General features: G+C 35.4%; 1 protein-coding gene across 31 annotated transcripts in view; it reads left to right on the forward strand.

The window, feature by feature from the left end:
- The window catches only part of NKTR (natural killer cell triggering receptor), a 51332-nt gene that overhangs the window by 17921 nt on the left and 15396 nt on the right, over positions 1-18015 (forward strand). For 8 of the 31 annotated variants that reach the window (XR_002338223.1, XR_002338219.1, XR_001300132.2 and 5 more), the window contains exons 5-11: positions 115-159; positions 1927-2014; positions 11805-11834; positions 12332-12477; positions 13419-13638; positions 14080-14235; positions 17717-17804. Coding sequence is in view for 9 of the 31 variants with exons in the window: in XM_005669406.3 (XP_005669463.1) it covers positions 115-159; positions 1927-2014; positions 11805-11834; positions 12332-12477; positions 13419-13638; positions 14080-14235; positions 17717-17804 (773 nt within the window). In the remaining 22 variants the exon portion in view is untranslated. Of the gene's footprint in view, positions 1-114; positions 11835-12331; positions 12478-13418; positions 13639-14079; positions 14236-17716; positions 17805-18015 lie in introns of those variants that run through there. The other 23 variants (XR_002338232.1, XR_002338231.1, XR_002338225.1 and 20 more) reach the window with 17 other exon arrangements.

Genomic DNA, 18015 nt, shown 5'->3' on the forward strand with positions numbered 1-18015 from the left:
TTTTCATTGTTTATTTGATGTGTTTGTGGGAGAAAGTGGGTGTCATGTCTTACTCCTCTGCCATCTTGATTTCTCTCCCATTCATTATTGTTTAATATAGCTCATTATTTTCAGGTAATGGAAAAGGTGGAGAATCGATTTATGGTGGATATTTTAAAGGTAAGGCTTAATATTTTATGGTCTTTTGTTTCAGTTCTGTTATTAAAGCAGTTTGATATCATGTACTTTTAATGAGAAGAGGTTTACTTATAGTTCACTTTTTGCATGAAACTAATGCTGCATGAAAATACTTTATTTGCATGGACTTGGGGATAAATTATATTGTAATATATAACTTTTAATTGACAAGATTAATTAAGGCTAACTTTATGGTTAAACATGACTTTCAGCATGGAGGTTAGGCAACTATATACATGAATACTCCTATCTTCCTGCCTAAAACTGTCAACATATTCTTTTGTTTATAGAGAATGTGGTCTTTTGCAAAATGAAAAGGTAAGAGAACGAAGCTCAGTAACACAAACTCCAATTCTGTTCCCTTCCACCCTTCCTGATAAATTTATGGACAGTCTGGGTCAGGTTGTGTCTGGATTTCTTATATTGCTTGAAGACTTGGGAAATTCTGTATACTATTTCACACATGCATCTGTATCCTTATTTTTCTTTTCCCAGTGGGTTATTAATTCCACATCAGGGAAAAGAATCCGGTTGTGTTTTGTTTGTTTTTTTCTCTAAACCAAGCAATTTCTTTGAATAAAAGTTGGTATTTCTTCCTTTGTCAAAGGTTTGTATGTCTTTTACATGCTAGAACTATATGATTGTTTTATTCCTACAGTAGTATTTACTTAAATCTAACTATTGCACTTGCCCCAAAAAGCCTTAGAAAAGTCAGTTGCAGAGATTTATAATGGGATCCAATATTACTAGGTTTTCATGCCATATAGCTTCAGTGTTATAATAGTCTTTTATATTTCTTTTGGGGGAAAATGGATTACTACTCTTTTTCAGAAGCCTGTTCCCAAGGTAATCTTCTTTTTAAAGTTTTCTGTGTTTTTGTTTGTTTTAAAGAAAGATTTGTTTGTATGAATGTTAAAAGGAAATTTAAATTAGTTTTGGGGATATTTCTGTTGGAATTAAAACCATCTCTTAAGTGATATTTATGATGGCATTTTTTCCATTGAACTAGTAGGAAACAGCTCTTTAGCTGATTCTATTAGCATGTAGCAAGTTGAAACTAATAACTGTAGTCTACTTTAATGTGGTTTTTCTCTGTGGCAGAAACTTGTATATAGTAAAACTGTTTTCTGCTACTTAAATTTTTGCTTTTATGGAACTTTTTCCTTAGATAATTTTTGATCCTATTGATTAGAAGGAATCCACATACTTAATTTAGTTTAGGCGTGTCCCTACAACTTAATTTATTGTAATGTTTTGGTTTTTGCTCTCGTAGTCTAGCATCAATTTAGTTGAGTTTATCCATGTAGAAATTAAACACCTAAGAGATTATTAAACTCCTACGTTTAGTAAACGCATTATGCAGGATAATTGGAAATTTGGAAGAAATGAGCTTTACTATAAACGTTTTTCTAAAATTTCCTTTCTAGTTTTCCCTGAAAGTTAATAGTTTAAATATCAATCAGTGAAAGTATGTTACTACTAAAAGTGACTATTCTAAGGCTGTTTGTAAAAAGTATTAAATGTATATTCTTTTCCTCAAGGCTAAGTAGTAATAAGTAGTATTTTTTGGTCTTTTTATGCTTTTGTTATTTATTTAGTTAAAAGAATTTTTTCAAAATACTCAATCAAGTATCTGTAACTGACCAGAAGAGGAATTTCATCCTTTGCTTTCTATTTATTACTGTGAACATAACACTTTAAAAGTGGCTTATAATTGGAGACTGACAAATTTGTGTTTTCTTCAAACAGATGAAAACTTTATTCTCAAACATGACAGAGCGTTCCTTTTGTCAATGGCAAATCGAGGGAAACATACCAATGGTTCCCAGTTTTTCATGTGAGTAGGCATAATTCAGAGATAAACTTTTCTTAAACAGAGAAGCGCTGTTCATGAGAAAGATGGAATAGTTAAGCCAAGTTAAATGCTGTTAATTCTGTCAACTTGGATTTTATTATGTGATAGTAATTGGTAAACTCTTAACAACCATCTCAGCAAATATTCTGCATTTTAAGAATGGTACTTAGAAAGGCACTTGAAGAGGTACATTATTTTTCAAAATATGTTATCATCTTAAAAGAAATTGACTTTGACTCTTAACAAGTTTGGGGGCTCAGTTTATCAAGGCTAGATTGGAGAATAAACTGTTGATTAACATTTAAAAATTGTTCATGCCTATGGCTAGATGTACCTTTGGCATGGAAGACAGTTGGTTTGAGTAAACCATAGTATGTTTGCTTTTTCCTTTTACTGTTGCTGTTTGAGTCAGTTTGAGAGAGGTGCCATTATTTCTTGACAATGTATAGAGATAAATGATTTGGTGTTAAGCCAGCATTGTCAAAAATATAAACTTTGTGAGATCTCTATTCATAATTGAATTAACCCAATGTTGCTGTCATTTCTGCCAAAATTTATGAGATTATCACTTAGAAAACTTCGGAATGCTAAGTTTGTATTTTGAAAAACAAATACCTTTACATGTACATGTATACACAACCAAAACCTTACTTATTTTTCATCTGAAAGACCTTTGGCATAATTTTAGTTATATTCTTATCTAAAGCTACTCTAAAACCTATTTTTATTATAATCACATGATATAGAAAGATAATTGCCTAGCATAGAGTTTAATGCTTTTGATTGGAAATAAATCTCTATAGTTGTGCTATGTATGTTGGAAAAATATTTTATCCATGGTTTACCAGAAAAAAGTTTTGTCATCTTTCTGAATGAACGAGTATGAATGGCGCTTCCCTGTCTTTAAAGGAGTGAATTATTCATATAAAAGAAACTTCTCATTTTAAGTTTATGTGAAAAGTAGATTCCAACATGATCTGATAAAGTTCAGATAAGGGGCATTCTGTTCCTAAGAATGTCCTAAAAATGGAAAGCTGGTAGAAGATAATAATGCTTGGATTTGTGCAGGAAAAGAAGGAACAACTTAAACTCCTGTATCTTATTTTGATCCCATGGAGTGTTAGTTATTATACTTCTTTACTAGAGTATTTTCTATTCTTAAAGTCCTTATGGTCCAAAAAAAGGTAGTGGGAAATATTTTGAAAAACTTTTATAGTAATTTAGTGTAAAAGCTGCTTACTCTTTGATTGAGGTTTCCCATTTCCATTTTTAAGCTTATCTGAACTGTGAACATGATAAACTAATGATTCATTGGTCAAGAAGCTACCATCTGAGGGCTCTAAAGTTTCTTTTAGATTTCCTTTTTTATATCAGTACATATAAATTTTAATTTTATCAGGTAGCAGCAGCTTCTTTCCATTGTTACATACCAATTAACTTATTTTTAAAATGTTAGTTAAAGCCCGTGCACCTACATACATATTAATCAAAATCCAGTATATGAGATTCTCTTTTCAAAAAATTTAGTGTCTTGTTTTTATGTTATTTACTATTTTTTTGCCAATGAGCATCAAATTAAAATTTTAACATCCGTAAATTAGGATTAAATTTTTTAATCTTGTTTTTAATAATTAACTAACAGTGGATGGTACTACAATCACTGTGAACTTGTGATTGAAAGAAAATTTTCTGCTTTTAGTTTCAAATTTACTTCCGGAAATGAGTTTTCAGTTAAAAGCAATCTTGGAAGTAATTAAACATTTTTTCAGTCAAAAAAAATCCTTGTCTCTTTCTTTTTATGTACATGCTTTTTAAAAATGTGGGCTGAAAGTAACAATTTCTTGTGGGTTGCAGGATAAGATAAAAGTAATGTTTATTTTTCTAAACAAAATGTTTTCTTTTATAGAAAGGGTAAATAAAATAGAGATGGTGGCCCATGACAGAGAAATCGTTGAAAATCTATGTCTGGCAAGCCCAAATCTTTTTGGAGTTGGAAGTAGTAAAAAATTATAATGTACTATCTTCAAATTGTGTAGTGATCACAGATATAATCACTCTAAAAGTTGAGGTTCTGAGGATTGATGGCCACTGTCTAATGACTTCCCAAGGGTGGCTCCTTTGTTGTATCCTTTCCCACAGCTCATCCTATGGCACCTTGAGCAACAGTCTTGGAGTCTGAAAAAGAAAGGATAGTGTAAGAGTGGAGTAAAATGCCGGGAACTGCCCTTATAGTTCCTGTTTTATATAAAGGCTTCAGAAGGACTTTTAACATATCCTTGCGAAATTGTATTTGTAGTTTATGTTATAAATCTGTTTACTTTATAATTCCTAAGGAGTGAGTTTGGTGCTCTTAGGGTGGGTACATGAGCAAAATGTTCCTTGAGGATTCTTATGCATTGTGCAGCTATTGTTTTCCTTACTTAAACATCTAAAACCTCCCCTTCCTAAGGCATACATCATTTTATTAAACATAATTTTGCATAGATTGCTTTCTTTGGAAGAATTATGCATATGATGAAAACCAGGTTTTCTTCTATAAAGCTGTTTTTAATTTTTGCAAATGTATTTACTACTGTTATTAGTCATAGTAACTTTGCTTTTGAGGACCTAAATAGAAGAAAACTAATTGGTTTTGAAATAGTAGGGCTCAAAAAATGTGAAAGAAGCGATCGATATATGGCACTATCCCCACAAGTCACTGAGGAAGTAATGGTTTGTTCACACTGAGGTATTTTTCAAGGAATTGAATGACTTGGGACCAAACTAATAACCAGGTTAACTTGGTATTTAGTATTTTGTCCATTTTATTATTATTTATTTTTTAAGCCAAAGACTAGGAAGAAACAGTAAAAGCTATAGGATTACAAAGTCTTAGACTCAAAAAGAATTTCGACATCATCTAGTCCAGTCTTTTTGTTCTGTATAAATAAATGCTAAATAAGGAAGAAAAGACATATGAAGTCCTGGTTATAGGAATTCTACTCATAATCTTGAATTGATTGAATTGATAGCTAAAAAGAATGCGGCACAGTGGTTCTAGTCTTAGCTGCATAGTTTTATTGGCTTGCTCTGCTCTGAATTTATTTTTATTTTATTAAGTTTTAGAAAGAGGAAAATAAAATGACATGCAGGAAAACATTGCTCTTTTCCTTTGGCTAAGATTAGTTAGTTTCCTTGTGATGCAGTAGGTTACATATCCGGTATCACTGCAGTGGCTCTGGTTGCTGCTGTGGCACAGGTTTGATTCTTGGCCCAGGAACTTTTGCATGCCGCAGGTGCGGCCAAAAGATTATTAAAGTTAAGAAAAGAAAAAGATTAGCTAGGTAATTTGTAGCTTTGTATTAAATAACTATTCTCCTGGGTTAGAGCATTAACCTAGCTATCAGGAAACCTTGGTTCCAATCTTATTTACTATGTATCTTGAGTTAGTTCTGTTTTTCATTTTCTATTTGTAAAGTATCTACCGCACTTTCAAAAAATAAACATTTTTTTTTTTTGTTCAAGAGCAGATATGAAAAGAAAGTATCTTGTAGATTGATCCTAAGTTTCTGAATATGTGGAATGATATATATGCAGATATTGTCTTGCCTAAAGGAAATAGTTGTAATTGCTTAATTTTCATCCGTCTGACAGGTGTTGCAAAGAAGCTTTGGCTCACGTTGTCTAAATCAGCCCCAGTCTCTTCATCAGCTGCTCTTAGAACATGGAAGTGGAGGTTGCATTCCTTCCCCTTGGCTTAGTCTCTGTGGGCCTTATATCACAATCAGGGAGTAGAAAGACCTGAAGAACAGGCTTTATCATAGTCTTCTGCCAGTGGTCATGATAATTATAAAAATATAAGAAAACAAAATGATGTAGAAAAGTCCATTTTAAACACACAAAAAAAGTGTTTAGTATATTTTAACAGTCATAAATAGGACTGTGAGAGGAAAACATAAATTCTGGAATTATGTCATTTAAGAATGGCTATTCACCAAAGTGGGAGAGAAGTGCTGATGATTTCAGAGCAACAAAGCAAGGAGAGTTGAGAGGTGGTTTGATTTTGAGGGATTTATAAAGCTTTATATTTTGGGTAGCAGAAGTAGGTTTGGATAGAAATGTTTGTTTTCTCAACATATTCATGAATTTATTTGAGAAGCAATGCTAATAAGTATGAATAACCTGTGCAGTTCTGGATTTTTTTTTTACTTTTTTGGAGGTAATACCTTCATATGGTAATTTCAAGGTTTTTCGTGAACAGATATCATGACACTTAACCATAAGCCAAATTCTCTGGATATTAAGTGTCATCCCTAACATCCAGTCTTAATATTATTTAGTGTTTATGTGACATTTGTATTAGCAACTTAGAAGGAATTTTGTATCTAGTAGTTTATGGGGTATGTTATGTTAATTAGTGCTGACTTTTTGAAAGCTTTTCTAATTTGGTGACTTCTGAAACGATAGGTAGAGCACTGTAAACATGGCTTTATTAGTTTCCATTGCCCTTACATGAGTTTGTCACTCTGTACAATTTGGTGCCTCTTACATGAATGATGTGATAATTTCAGGAGTTGAAGGGGAAAATTGCATGTTAAAGACTACTTTAGACAATACGGTATCTTTATTTCCTTCTCCCATACTACTTTACAACTAGAGCCACTTTTTAAAAAATAACATTCCTTGGAAATGGCACATTCTTTGAATCCATTCTTTGGATCCTATTCTTTTTTTTACAGTAACTCATGTATCAGTGCCTTTATAAGAAATTAAAACTATTTTCGGAGTTCCCATTGTGGCTCAGTGGTTAAAGAACCCGACTAGTAACCATGAGGTTGTGGGTTCAATCCCTGGCCTCGCTCAGTGGGTTAAGGATCCCGCGTTGCCCTGAGCTGAGGTGTAGGTAACAGACGCAGCTCAGATCTGGCATTGCTGTGGCTGTGGCCTGTGGCTACAGTCCAGTTGGACCCCTAGCCTGGGAACCTCCATGTGCTGCTGGTGCAGTCCTAAAAAGAAAAAAAAATTAAAACTGTATTTTAATATTTCAAAATGTACTATGTCCAAAATAAAGAATTTTGCCCACTGTATATAATGTGGCTTTTAGTCTGAATAGTAATAGATACGTTTACAATTTAATAGAGTTAAAATTGGTCAGACAGTTGTATATTCTTTGAACAAAAAATTTTCATAAAGGGGGAAATCAGAGGTTAGATGGGAAAAGAAATCTATGGCCAGGATTTGACAGCATACTTTTTCTTATACTTTCATCTCTCTTGCCTTTTTATCCTTTGAGAAGATCCTTAAAATTCTAAATATGCTACTTTATTATTTTTATTTCTATTGTTATTTTCAATGACTTAACGATAAGAGTATTTGTAATGGCAGTGGACAGAACCTATAGTCTAAACTTTTGCTCATTAACTCTTGATGGTGATCTGTTGTGATGTGTTTCACATTAAAAACATGAGAAGTTCTTTAACTATTTGAAGTGAATTAAAAAAAAGTTCCCTGAAATTTTGTTTTGAAGTCTCTTAACTCAGTTCTTACAATTGAAATTTTTGTTTTCCACTGCTAGTGGAAACTGCCCCTCGCCATTCAGACTTTTGTATTTATGTATGTGCTCAGGATACATTATTCTTTTTTTGAGATAGTTGACTAAGCCAGTTTCTAGGGTTTGTGAAGTGAAATGTAATGTTTTGTTTCTAACTGTTATTCACAATATTATGGACCTGAGCAGATCCCGCTTCAACCACAGCATAATTCATCTCTACATACTTATCCTATATCAAAGAAAATTTAGAGCCCTCCATTTTAAAAAGCTTTCTTGCTTTGCATAAATCTTGAAAGTATTTAATTTCAAAGTTATATTGATATTAAAACATAGATTCAGTCTTGTCTTAAAAGTGTATTACAATTCTTGCCATTTTTGTGTAAAATTTACAGAAAGAGTGTTACACCGTGCGCTCCAAAGGTAATGTCTCATTACTCTAAGGCTCTCTTTTTCTTTCTTTGCCTTTATCTCTTTAATCCTGTTGTTATGTGCATTGAACCATTTTAAGAAAAAAAACTTTCTGCTTGAGCTGTGGCAGCAATACATATAAAGCAAGTATGTTTTATTGTTCATGGTTAATCCTGGGAAGTATAATTTTAATTTCAGTGGCTTGTTACTACCAAGTTTCCACACATCTTGGAGACTGGGATAAATTGTATATGATGGTTTAGATCTCATTTTAGTACAGAACTGTTAATTTCTGTGTAAGGCCAAAAGCTGCTTTGTTAATGGTAAAAACAAAAAACAAAACAAAAACGTAGATTGTCTTTTGGAGTAACGTGGTGCTTTTCAGTTTCTAGGGTTTACAAGGTTTAAATGAACCCTTGTGCATATATTTTTAAAGCAGATTAATAAGAGGTGGGAAAAATGCGAAAATCAGCGTGTAAGTGACAGGAGAAAATGGAAATGTGAAAATACTGAACGCTTTTCTAATTTGAAATGTTTTTTGTGTTTGCTTCTCCTTTAGGTATGTTTTCATAAGCAGTGTATAAAACCTACATATTTGTTTAAGGTCTTTGGCCTTGATAACATCTTTATTTACTGAGCATATGCCACTACTGCATGGGTCTTTACAGCTGTTTAGTTTTGGAAAACCAATACAATTAAAAGTTGGTGGAATGAAATCTCTTTGTCCATTTTAGTAAAATTGATTGGCTTGGACTGAGTATACCATTTCCCCCTGCCCTTTTGTAAACCCCTTTGGCAATGCTCTCTGTTAATCCATGTTTAGTGTCAGCCCAGTATCATTAAGCCTGCTTTACATTGGGTTTTCTACCCTCAGAATGTAGTCAGAGAACCCCAGAGGGCTTCTTTTATTAAGATACTTTTGTTATACTTAATATGTATTCTAAGCCAATTAAAGTATAACTTTGTATTTCTGTATCCTGAATTGGCAGGTGCTAGTAATGAAATTAATTACCACACCAATTTAGGCACAGCAGGCCTGTTGAAATGTTATGCCATTGAAAAAATTTTTTCTTGTCCTCATTTGTTTTCTTTACTACCACAATAAAGGACCAAGTTTGTCTTCAGTTTTCATTTGAATTAAAAACTTGAATCTGTCATAAGGGTAGTAAACCCATCCTCTGATTTTTAGAGTTTCAAGTAGTATGTTGCTGCAACACTGTGGTTAACTCCAGTGTTTTAATCTCTCCTTTTGCTTCAAAGCAGGTTTTGACAGAACTTCTATTAGCCAAGGTGGCAAATTTAATTGGGTTCTGTGTTTTAAGAAAATCTATAGGCTTTTCCCCAGTACCAGAAGATCTGAGGGTTATGAGAGAAAGGATTAAGGAATGGAGAGGAATGTGTCTAACCAATAAATAATCCATTCATTAGAAGGAATGAAGAGGAATGTGTCTAATCAAGAAATAATTCATTTTCATAAATGCTACACATTTGAGACTGATCTCTTACATTGTAGAACATTTTTACATTTAAAATTTCACCTCTTTACATCTTTCCTACAGTGGAATCACTGTCTAGCTTATGTACTAACTGATTTCATACTATCTTCAGTGTGCTTGGTAAAGTTTTAAAATTATGGGAAACACATTCTATCTTAAAGTTATTGTCCAGGGTAGTTTCTGGATGCTCATTTCACCAGTTTGCTAGATTTTCTTTTACTTCTTTCTTCTGCCTGTTTTTATTAATTTTTACTGTTACATTGGCTTGAAGATCACTTCTTGATCTTCTAAGGAAAGTTTGAGACCAGTAGGGTTTTTTTGGTCCTTTAGTATTTATTTGTTTATTTTAATTTTTATTTTTTTCCATTATAGCTTGTTTACAGTGTTCTGTCAATTTTCTTCTGTACAGTAAGGTGACCCAGTCACACATACGTATATACGTTCTTTTTTCTCACATGATCATGCTCCATCATAAGTGACTAGATATAGTTCCCAGTGCTATACAGCAGGGTCGCATTGCTAATCCATTCCATAGGCAATAGTTTGCATCTATTAACCCCAAATTCCCAGTCCATCCCACTCCTTCTCAGCCCCCACCCCTTTTTTTTTTTCATTTTAGGGCCACACCTGCAGCATATGGAGGTTCCCAGGCTAGGGGTTGAATCGGAACTGCAGCTACCAGCCTGTGCCGCAGCCACAGCAACATAGGATCCAAGCTTTGTCTGCAGCCTACACTGCAGCTCATAGCAACACCAAATCCTTAATCCACTGAGCAATACCAGGGATCGAACCCTCATCCTCATGGATACTAGTCTGGTTCATTACTGCTGAGCCACAGTGGGACCTCTGAGAATAGTAGTTTTAAAACTTAAGGTTACCTTTAAAGTTCTGGCACTTCTCAAGTTGATATTTTAATTTTTTTTAACTAAATTCTGTAGTGCTCTAACAATTGAATATTCTTAGTGTAAGTATAAGTGTTACATTTCCTGGTAGAATAATAATTTTTAACATTGTTGTGAAGATTAAAATTGTGTTTTATTGACTTACCTGTCTTAGAATTGCCTTAAAATGAATGTAAGTGATATGGGAGCTTCTAGTACAATTGACTACTTTAACATGGCCAGTGACCTTTCTTTCAAATACTCTTTCTCATTCATTTTTTGTTTTTGTTTTTTTGTCTTTTTAGGGCTGCTCTCCTGGCATATGGAAGTTCCCAGGCTAGGAGTCAATTTGGAGCTATAGCCACCGGCCTGTGCTACAGCCCTAGCCATGCCAGATCTGAGCCTTGAATGTGACCTACACTACAGCTAGTAGCAACGCCGGGTCCTTAACCCACTGAGTGAGGCCAGGGATTGAACCCGAATTGTCATGGATACTAGTCTGGTTCTTAACCCTCTGAGTCACAACAGGAACTCCCCGCCCTTTTTTAAAGATGCTTGTGATATATACTTCTGAGTCTAGTTATCTGCTTTTGAATTTTTTTTTCCACTGCAATTCACATAGCCTGAAGATATGTGAAAATGCTATGGGAAAACTAGCTTGGATTCATAATATATTAACCAGATGTACCCCATAGTTTCCCAAGAGTGACTATCTGCCAGTTTGTGACTGTAGAAGAAACCGGTTGGGTGTTTGCTGGGCCATGGAAATTTAAAGTATCTATAGTGTTATCCATGATTACTTATTTTGCTGTCGCAAGTGTTGGCAAATTGAAGGTTTGCTCCCTATTTCATTTTCAGAGTTGCTGTATGTGGCAGAGCTTCACCTTAGGTGAAGGAGAGGGGGCAGGAAGTTCTGAAAACAGGACTCGTGAGGCTTGCTTCTGTCTGCCTGCCTAAAAGATGGAGAGTGACTCAGTATGAAAAATAGCAATAGAAGTCATTTAAGTGTGTGGAGAAAGTGTCAAGTGTTGATCATACTTTTCTTTCCATAGGGCAAATCCTAGGTGTATTTTATTCTTGTTAAATTATCTTGATAAATTTTAAATTTGTTTTTGTTGTTGTTTTGGATTTGAGAGTAACTTTAATTTTAATATATATTGTTGCTGTATATTTCAAAACTATTTTATATATATTTATATATATATATAGTCTTCATATTGGAGAAAGATAGGATTTTATAATACGTTATAATCTGGAGGGTTTTTTCAATCAGTAAAATCATTGCTGTTGCTGTTTTTAAGCTTATTAAGTTTAAATGTATACCATGTTTAACTTTTCCCCCTATCTTTTTATCTTTACCTCTTTGTCCTCTACACGCTGTGCTTTAAACCCTTGTGCTCTGTTCACCTGAACATCTGGTTTTTGCCATCTTCTTTGTGTTGATGTTTGTTACACAGTACCACAAAACCTGCTCCGCACCTGGATGGGTAAGAGTTACATTCTTATTACCTTGGGGATGTGCTGGGTTGGCCAATCCAAGACAGATTAGACCATGGGTGAATCTTCAAGGAGGTGCTCTTGATCTCTGAATTAATTTCTCATAGCCATACTTTTACTAAGGATTATAGGGTGTAGTAGTCTTGAGACCTCATGTCACTGCAGGGGTCTTTATCTGGGCTCATGGATGGACTTCTTAGCTGTGCTCTCTTCAGTGATCCTATAAGGATGGTGTCTGGTTGTTATCAGAGTCTACCATAAAATAGTTAAGAACCATTGTTTTAAAGGCAGAAAACTTAAGTTTGAGCGATTTTTTCCTTTTATAAGCATATTTCAAGCTCTAATTCCCTTCTAGTTGCTTCATATTCCAGGCATTTTGCTTTTATTTTTAGGTCTGTAGATGTGTCATTTACAACAGTTGTCTTGATTATTGCTCATGATTTAATTATCGTCCAACCAGTTTTTTCTTGAATTTGTATTGTAACAGGGTGCATGTTGTCTTTGGACTAGTTATTTCTGGTTTTGAAGTAATCGAACAAATTGAAAATCTGAAAACTGATGCTGCAAGTAGACCTTATGCAGATGTGCGAGTTATTGACTGTGGGGTGCTTGCCACGAAATCAACAAAAGACGGTAAGAGTGTTTGGGAGGTAGAGGGAGCTAGGATACAGGTAATCATGTTGAAGACTATAACTTGAAGATACCACTGAGATTTGAGTGGTAGAACAAACTCCTATGAGTAGTATAGCAGTAACCCTGATGCCTATCTGTCATACCCTAGAACCAATCCATCAGCAAATCTCTTCAAATCTGATCTTTTCTTTTTACGTCCCATGCAATCAGCCTGGTCCAAACCCAGGTATCTTTTACATGGAATACAGTAGCCTCATTACTATTCATTCTGCCTCTGTCCTTTTTCCTGTATAATCTTTTCTCAGCAATGCTAGCCTCCTTACTGGTCTCATTGCTTATACTCTTGGCCTTCTTTAGTCTTCTGTAGCAACCAGAGCAATCTCCAAGGGCTTCCTCTCTATCAGTCAAAGCTAAAGTCTTGACAGTGGTCTGTAATGGATTCTGGCTTTCTGCTTTTTCTCTATAACTTTGTCCCCCTCATTCATTGTCTTCCCAGCCATATTGACCTTTACTCAGACAGGCCAAGCACTTGGGGACTTTATGCTGGCTATCTTCTGTCTGGGACACTCTAGTTCAGATATCTGCATGACCCCCTCCCTCACTTCTTCAAGTTCTCTGCTCTCAAATGTTAAATTACCTTGAGTCTCCCTATTCCCTTTACCCTGCTCTTTCTTTTCCTACTTGTTTTAGCACTTATTATTTGTCATATTATGTAGTTAGTTATTTTCTTATCTGATCTAACTGGAATATAGACCTCCTGAAGGCTTACAGTCTCACCAACCAATTGTATTATCAACTTGGAAAAAGAGTTTATTTAAATCTCATTTTTAGTTCTCTTTATATAAAGCATCTTTTACAGTACTTGATAATCATGTTTTTTTTACTCTGAAAGGTAGGCAATGAAGTTCAGTACTAATATTTTTGTTAATATTTCTTAAAAGTTTTTGAGAAAAAAAAGAAGAAACCAACTCATTCAGAAGTCTCGGATTCCTCTTCCAATTCCTCTTCCTCTTCAGAATCATCCTCAGAGAGTGAAATTGAACATGAGAGAAGCAGAAGAAGGAAACATAAGAGGAGGCCAAAAGTTAAACATTCTAAAAAGAGACGGAAGGAAGCAAGCAGTTCAGTAGAGCCAAGGAATAAACATATGAGCCCAAAAGGGTAAGACTACCAGGGTAGTCTTATCTAAAAAACAAACACCCTGGAACAGGGAAAGTATGGTGATTCTGTAAGCTTTGTTACCTGTTCTCGAAAAAGTTTTGTGGACTTTAAGTTGAAATCTTACAAATCTATGGGTAGCACAAATGTTTCATATCAAAGGTGTATGTGTTTGCAGGTGAAAATAATCCCTGAAACTCTTAAAAGAAAAAAGGATCATTTGGCAATTCTCATATCAGAATTTTAGTGCTTTGGCTTTTTTACTGATTTGATGCTTTATAAAATGACATCTTTATGAAAATTGTATAAACCTTTTGAGTGAGATTTGTAAGGTATCAGTAGTTTTGCTATTAATAGTAATTATATTATTGTTATATTATTATTTAATTATCTTATAAAATGCAGACATTACACATCTTAATTGGTGATTTGCTTTGTTCTAAGTCACTCTGAGAGGAGTGATACCAATGAAAAACGGTCAACTGATTTAAATGCTAAGAGGGAAAAGCCTGTGGTCCGCCCAGAAGAGATTCCTCCAGTGCCTGAGAACCGATTTTTACTGAGAAGAGATATGCCTCTTGTCACAGTGGAGCCTGAACCGTAAGGATGATTAACCGCTATGTTTTTGTTTCTCTGATTGATGATTCCCTAGCTCATTGCAGTTCCACGCTTATTTATTGAGTGTTAACCATAGTCAGAAAGATACTATGGGAGATTCTGGGTTCATGAATGACATATACCCTACCTTTTAAAATTAATATTCTAAGGAGTTTCCTTCATGGCTTAGCAGTTAATGAACCTGACTAGGATCCATGAGGATGCGAGTTCAATCTCTGGCCTCGCTCAGTGAGTTAAGGATCTGGCGTTGCCTGTGAGCTGTGGTGTTGGTCGCAAATGTGGCTCAGATCCTGAGTTGCTGTGGCTGTGGTGTAGGCCAGCAGCTGTAGCTCCTATTCGACCCCTAGCCTGGGAACTTCCATATGCTGCAGGTGCAGCCCTAAAAAGCAAAAAATAATAATATTAATAAAATTAAATTAATATTCTACTAGTAGAGAAAGAGGGTTTGGCAAGTTGACTGGGGATAAATTCTTATTGGAGGTTTGGAAAGATTTCATCACTAATCTCATTTCCTTGGCCTTCCAATGAGGTGAAATTTTGATTGTTAGAGGGTTAGTTGACCTCTTTGGATCCAATCCAGTGATAGAATGTGTTCCAATTTATAGTGCAAAATTGCTTGGTGACTAGAGATAAAAATTAGTGTCATATGTTAACTGCTATTAGCTTGCTCAGTGATAATGTCTCTATATTGGAAAAGCTAACGTTTAGCTTTAGATTTGGCCTCAAAAGATAGTAATTAGTGTATTTTGTGTGTTACACTCAAATTTAGAATTGTTAAGAGAAATGTTGTATGAACAGAAGTACCATAATGTAGTTGGTGTAATTGATAAATTTCCTCGAAGAGTTATATAGAAGCCTGAGAAGTTATGCAAGTGTCTTTATTCACAATCAAGTCTCTACATAAGATTATTGTTTACGTAAGAAAGTTCCCAGGCTAGGGGTCAAATCAGAGCTGCAGCTGCCAGCTTACACCACAGCCACAACAATGCAGGATCCAAGTTGCAAGTGTGACCGCTGTAGGTCTGCTCTCACCAACACTGATCCCATTGAGCAAGGCCAGGATGCCTTGAACCTGCATCCTCATGGATACTAGTTGAGTCATTACTGCTGAGTCACAAGGGGAACTCCCCATTAAATTTTTTTTTCTTGCTTTTTAGGGCTGCTCTCGAGGCATATGGCAAATCCCATGCCAGGGGTCCAATCAGAGCTACAACTGCTGGCCTACACCACAGTCACAGCAACTCAGGATCTGAGCTTCATCCTCAACTTACACCACAGCTCACGGCAACGCCAGATCCTTAACCCACTGAGCGAGGCCAGGGATCAAACCCGAAACCTCGTGGATCTTAGAAAGGTTTGTTTGCTTTTTATTTTATTTTATTTTTTTTTAACTTTTAATTTTTTTTTTTTTTTTTTTTTTTTTTTTTGTCTTTTGTCTTTTGTCTTTTTTAGGGCCACACCCATGGCATACGGAGGTTCCCAGGCTAGGGGTCGAATCAGAGCCGTAGCTGCCGGCCTACACCAGCGCCACAGCAACTCGAGATCCGAGCCACGTCTGTGACCTACACCACAGCGCATAGCAGTGCCAGATCCTTAACCCACTGACTGAGGCCAGGGATCAAACCTGCAACCTCATGGTTCCTAGTCGGATTCGTTTCTGCTGTGCCACGAGGAGAACTCCCCTAGTCAGGTTTGTTAATAACTCCTAAGCCACGTAGGGAACTCCCTCCATTAAATATTTTTAAATCCTATATTGTTTCATTTTAAAAAGCTATTATGAAATGGAATATATCTTTGAACTAATAGCTTAACATACTGATGTTTCCATTTTTAAAAATTCTGGCTTGTGAACAGATTTTTGTGGGATCCTTCTTAAAATACAACACACCATTCATTGATCAAATCCACTTGGTTTTCAGAAGGTAGAGACTTGAAATTTTAGTGTCATCAATTTCAGTGTATTCTGGCTGGGGGGGTCAGCAAACTTTTGTTGTCTGTGGGCTAAATTTGGAGTATTGCCTGGTTTTGTACAGCACATGAATTAAATGTGGTTTTCATGTTTTTAAATGTTTGTGGAGGAGTTCCTGTAGTGGCTCAGAGTCTGTCTAGCATCCATGAGGATGCAGGTTCAATCCCTGGCCTTGCTCAGTGGGTTAAGGATCTGGCGTTGCCATGAGCTGTGATGTAGGTCACAAATATGGCTTGGATCCCAAGTTGCTATGGCTGTGGCTGTGGTGTAGGCTGGCAGCTGCAGCTCTGATTCAACCCCTAGCCTGGAAACCTCCAAATGCCACTGAAGCAGCCCTAAAAAAAGAAAGAAAGAAAGAAAAATGTTTGTGGAAAAGTCAAAAGAATAATATTTTGTAACATGTAAAAAGTTATGAAATTCAAATTTCATTGTCTATAAATAAAGATTTATTGGAATACAGTCAACATCCATTTGTTCACTATTTTCTTGGACTGTTTTTGTGCTATAGCTACATAATCAAATAGTTGCAAAGAGTTTATATATGGTGCTCTCATTGCTTTATACTTGCTACTCACATCATAGTGATGCAGTTACAGGTCTTCAGTATTTCAGGTGCTATGTACATAATCCATCTATGTGAAAAGGTATTTTAAGAGATGAAGTATGGGAATTCCCGTTGTGGCTTAGTGGTAATGAATCTGACTGGTATCCATGAGGATGCAGGTTTGAGCCCTGACCTCACTCGGTGGGCTCAGGATCTGGTATTGCTGTGAGCTATGGTGTAGGTCACAGATACTGGTCGGAACCTGTGTTGCTGTGGCTATGGCTTAGGCCAGCAGCTACAACTCTGATTCATCCCCTAGCCTGGGAACTTTCATATGCCACGGGTGAGGCCCTAAAAAGACCCCCCCCAAAAAAAGAGAGAGATGACATAGGTAAAATGTCATTACAGATCAGTATTATCAGATTAACATTATCTATTTTGATAGGGAACACTGAACTCTAATTAAAGTGTAGTTATTCTCCCTAAAAAGGAATTCTGCTCCTTGTTACTAGATCTATATTACAAAAAAATGATCAGTTAATATATTTCAAATTTCACTGTTAAAATATTTGTGAAAACTTGCTTTCTTTCTTGTTATATATGTACCTACATAATAGTCTTAATTTTCTTCTTGGCCTAAAAAAATCCTAAAATATTTACTCTTGGACTCTTTTTTTTTTTTTTTTTTTTCCGGCCATGACTGGAAGTTCTTGGGCTAGGGGTTGAACCTGTGCCACAGCAGTGACAACGCTGAGGCCACCAGAGAACTCCCAAATTTTGGCATTTAAAGGATTTGGTTAGGAAATTAGGTTATGTGGAGTGCCTCATTCTACCAAAGTGTTGGCTCTGAATCAAGTGTTTTTATATTGCAGGAGCATAAATTCTGCATTTGAACACTGAGAAAACTATCTGGCATTTGCTTAGTTTTAATTTTCAGTCTTCTTTTCCAGGAAGATTCCTGATGTTACACCCATTGTAAGTGATCAGAAACCATCTGTATCAAAGTCTGGACGGAGGATTAAAGGAAGGGGCACAATTGTATGTGTGTTGAAACTTTTCTTTTTTCAAATTAATTATCTAAGCAGTAAAATGTTTTAACGTATAGGCAGAATTCTAACTTTAATCTTAGGTGTAGTTCAAAGACTGTTTGAGGAACTAGTTGTAGTCTCTATAGTTATGGGAAGGCACTGCTGTTACATCAGTGTTTATTGCTGTGTTTGAATGGATTTAAGTATGAAATGAATGTGTG

The sequence above is a fragment of the Sus scrofa genome, chromosome 13 (genome assembly GCF_000003025.6).
Source record: "Sus scrofa isolate TJ Tabasco breed Duroc chromosome 13, Sscrofa11.1, whole genome shotgun sequence".
Taxonomy (NCBI): domain Eukaryota; kingdom Metazoa; phylum Chordata; class Mammalia; order Artiodactyla; family Suidae; genus Sus; species Sus scrofa.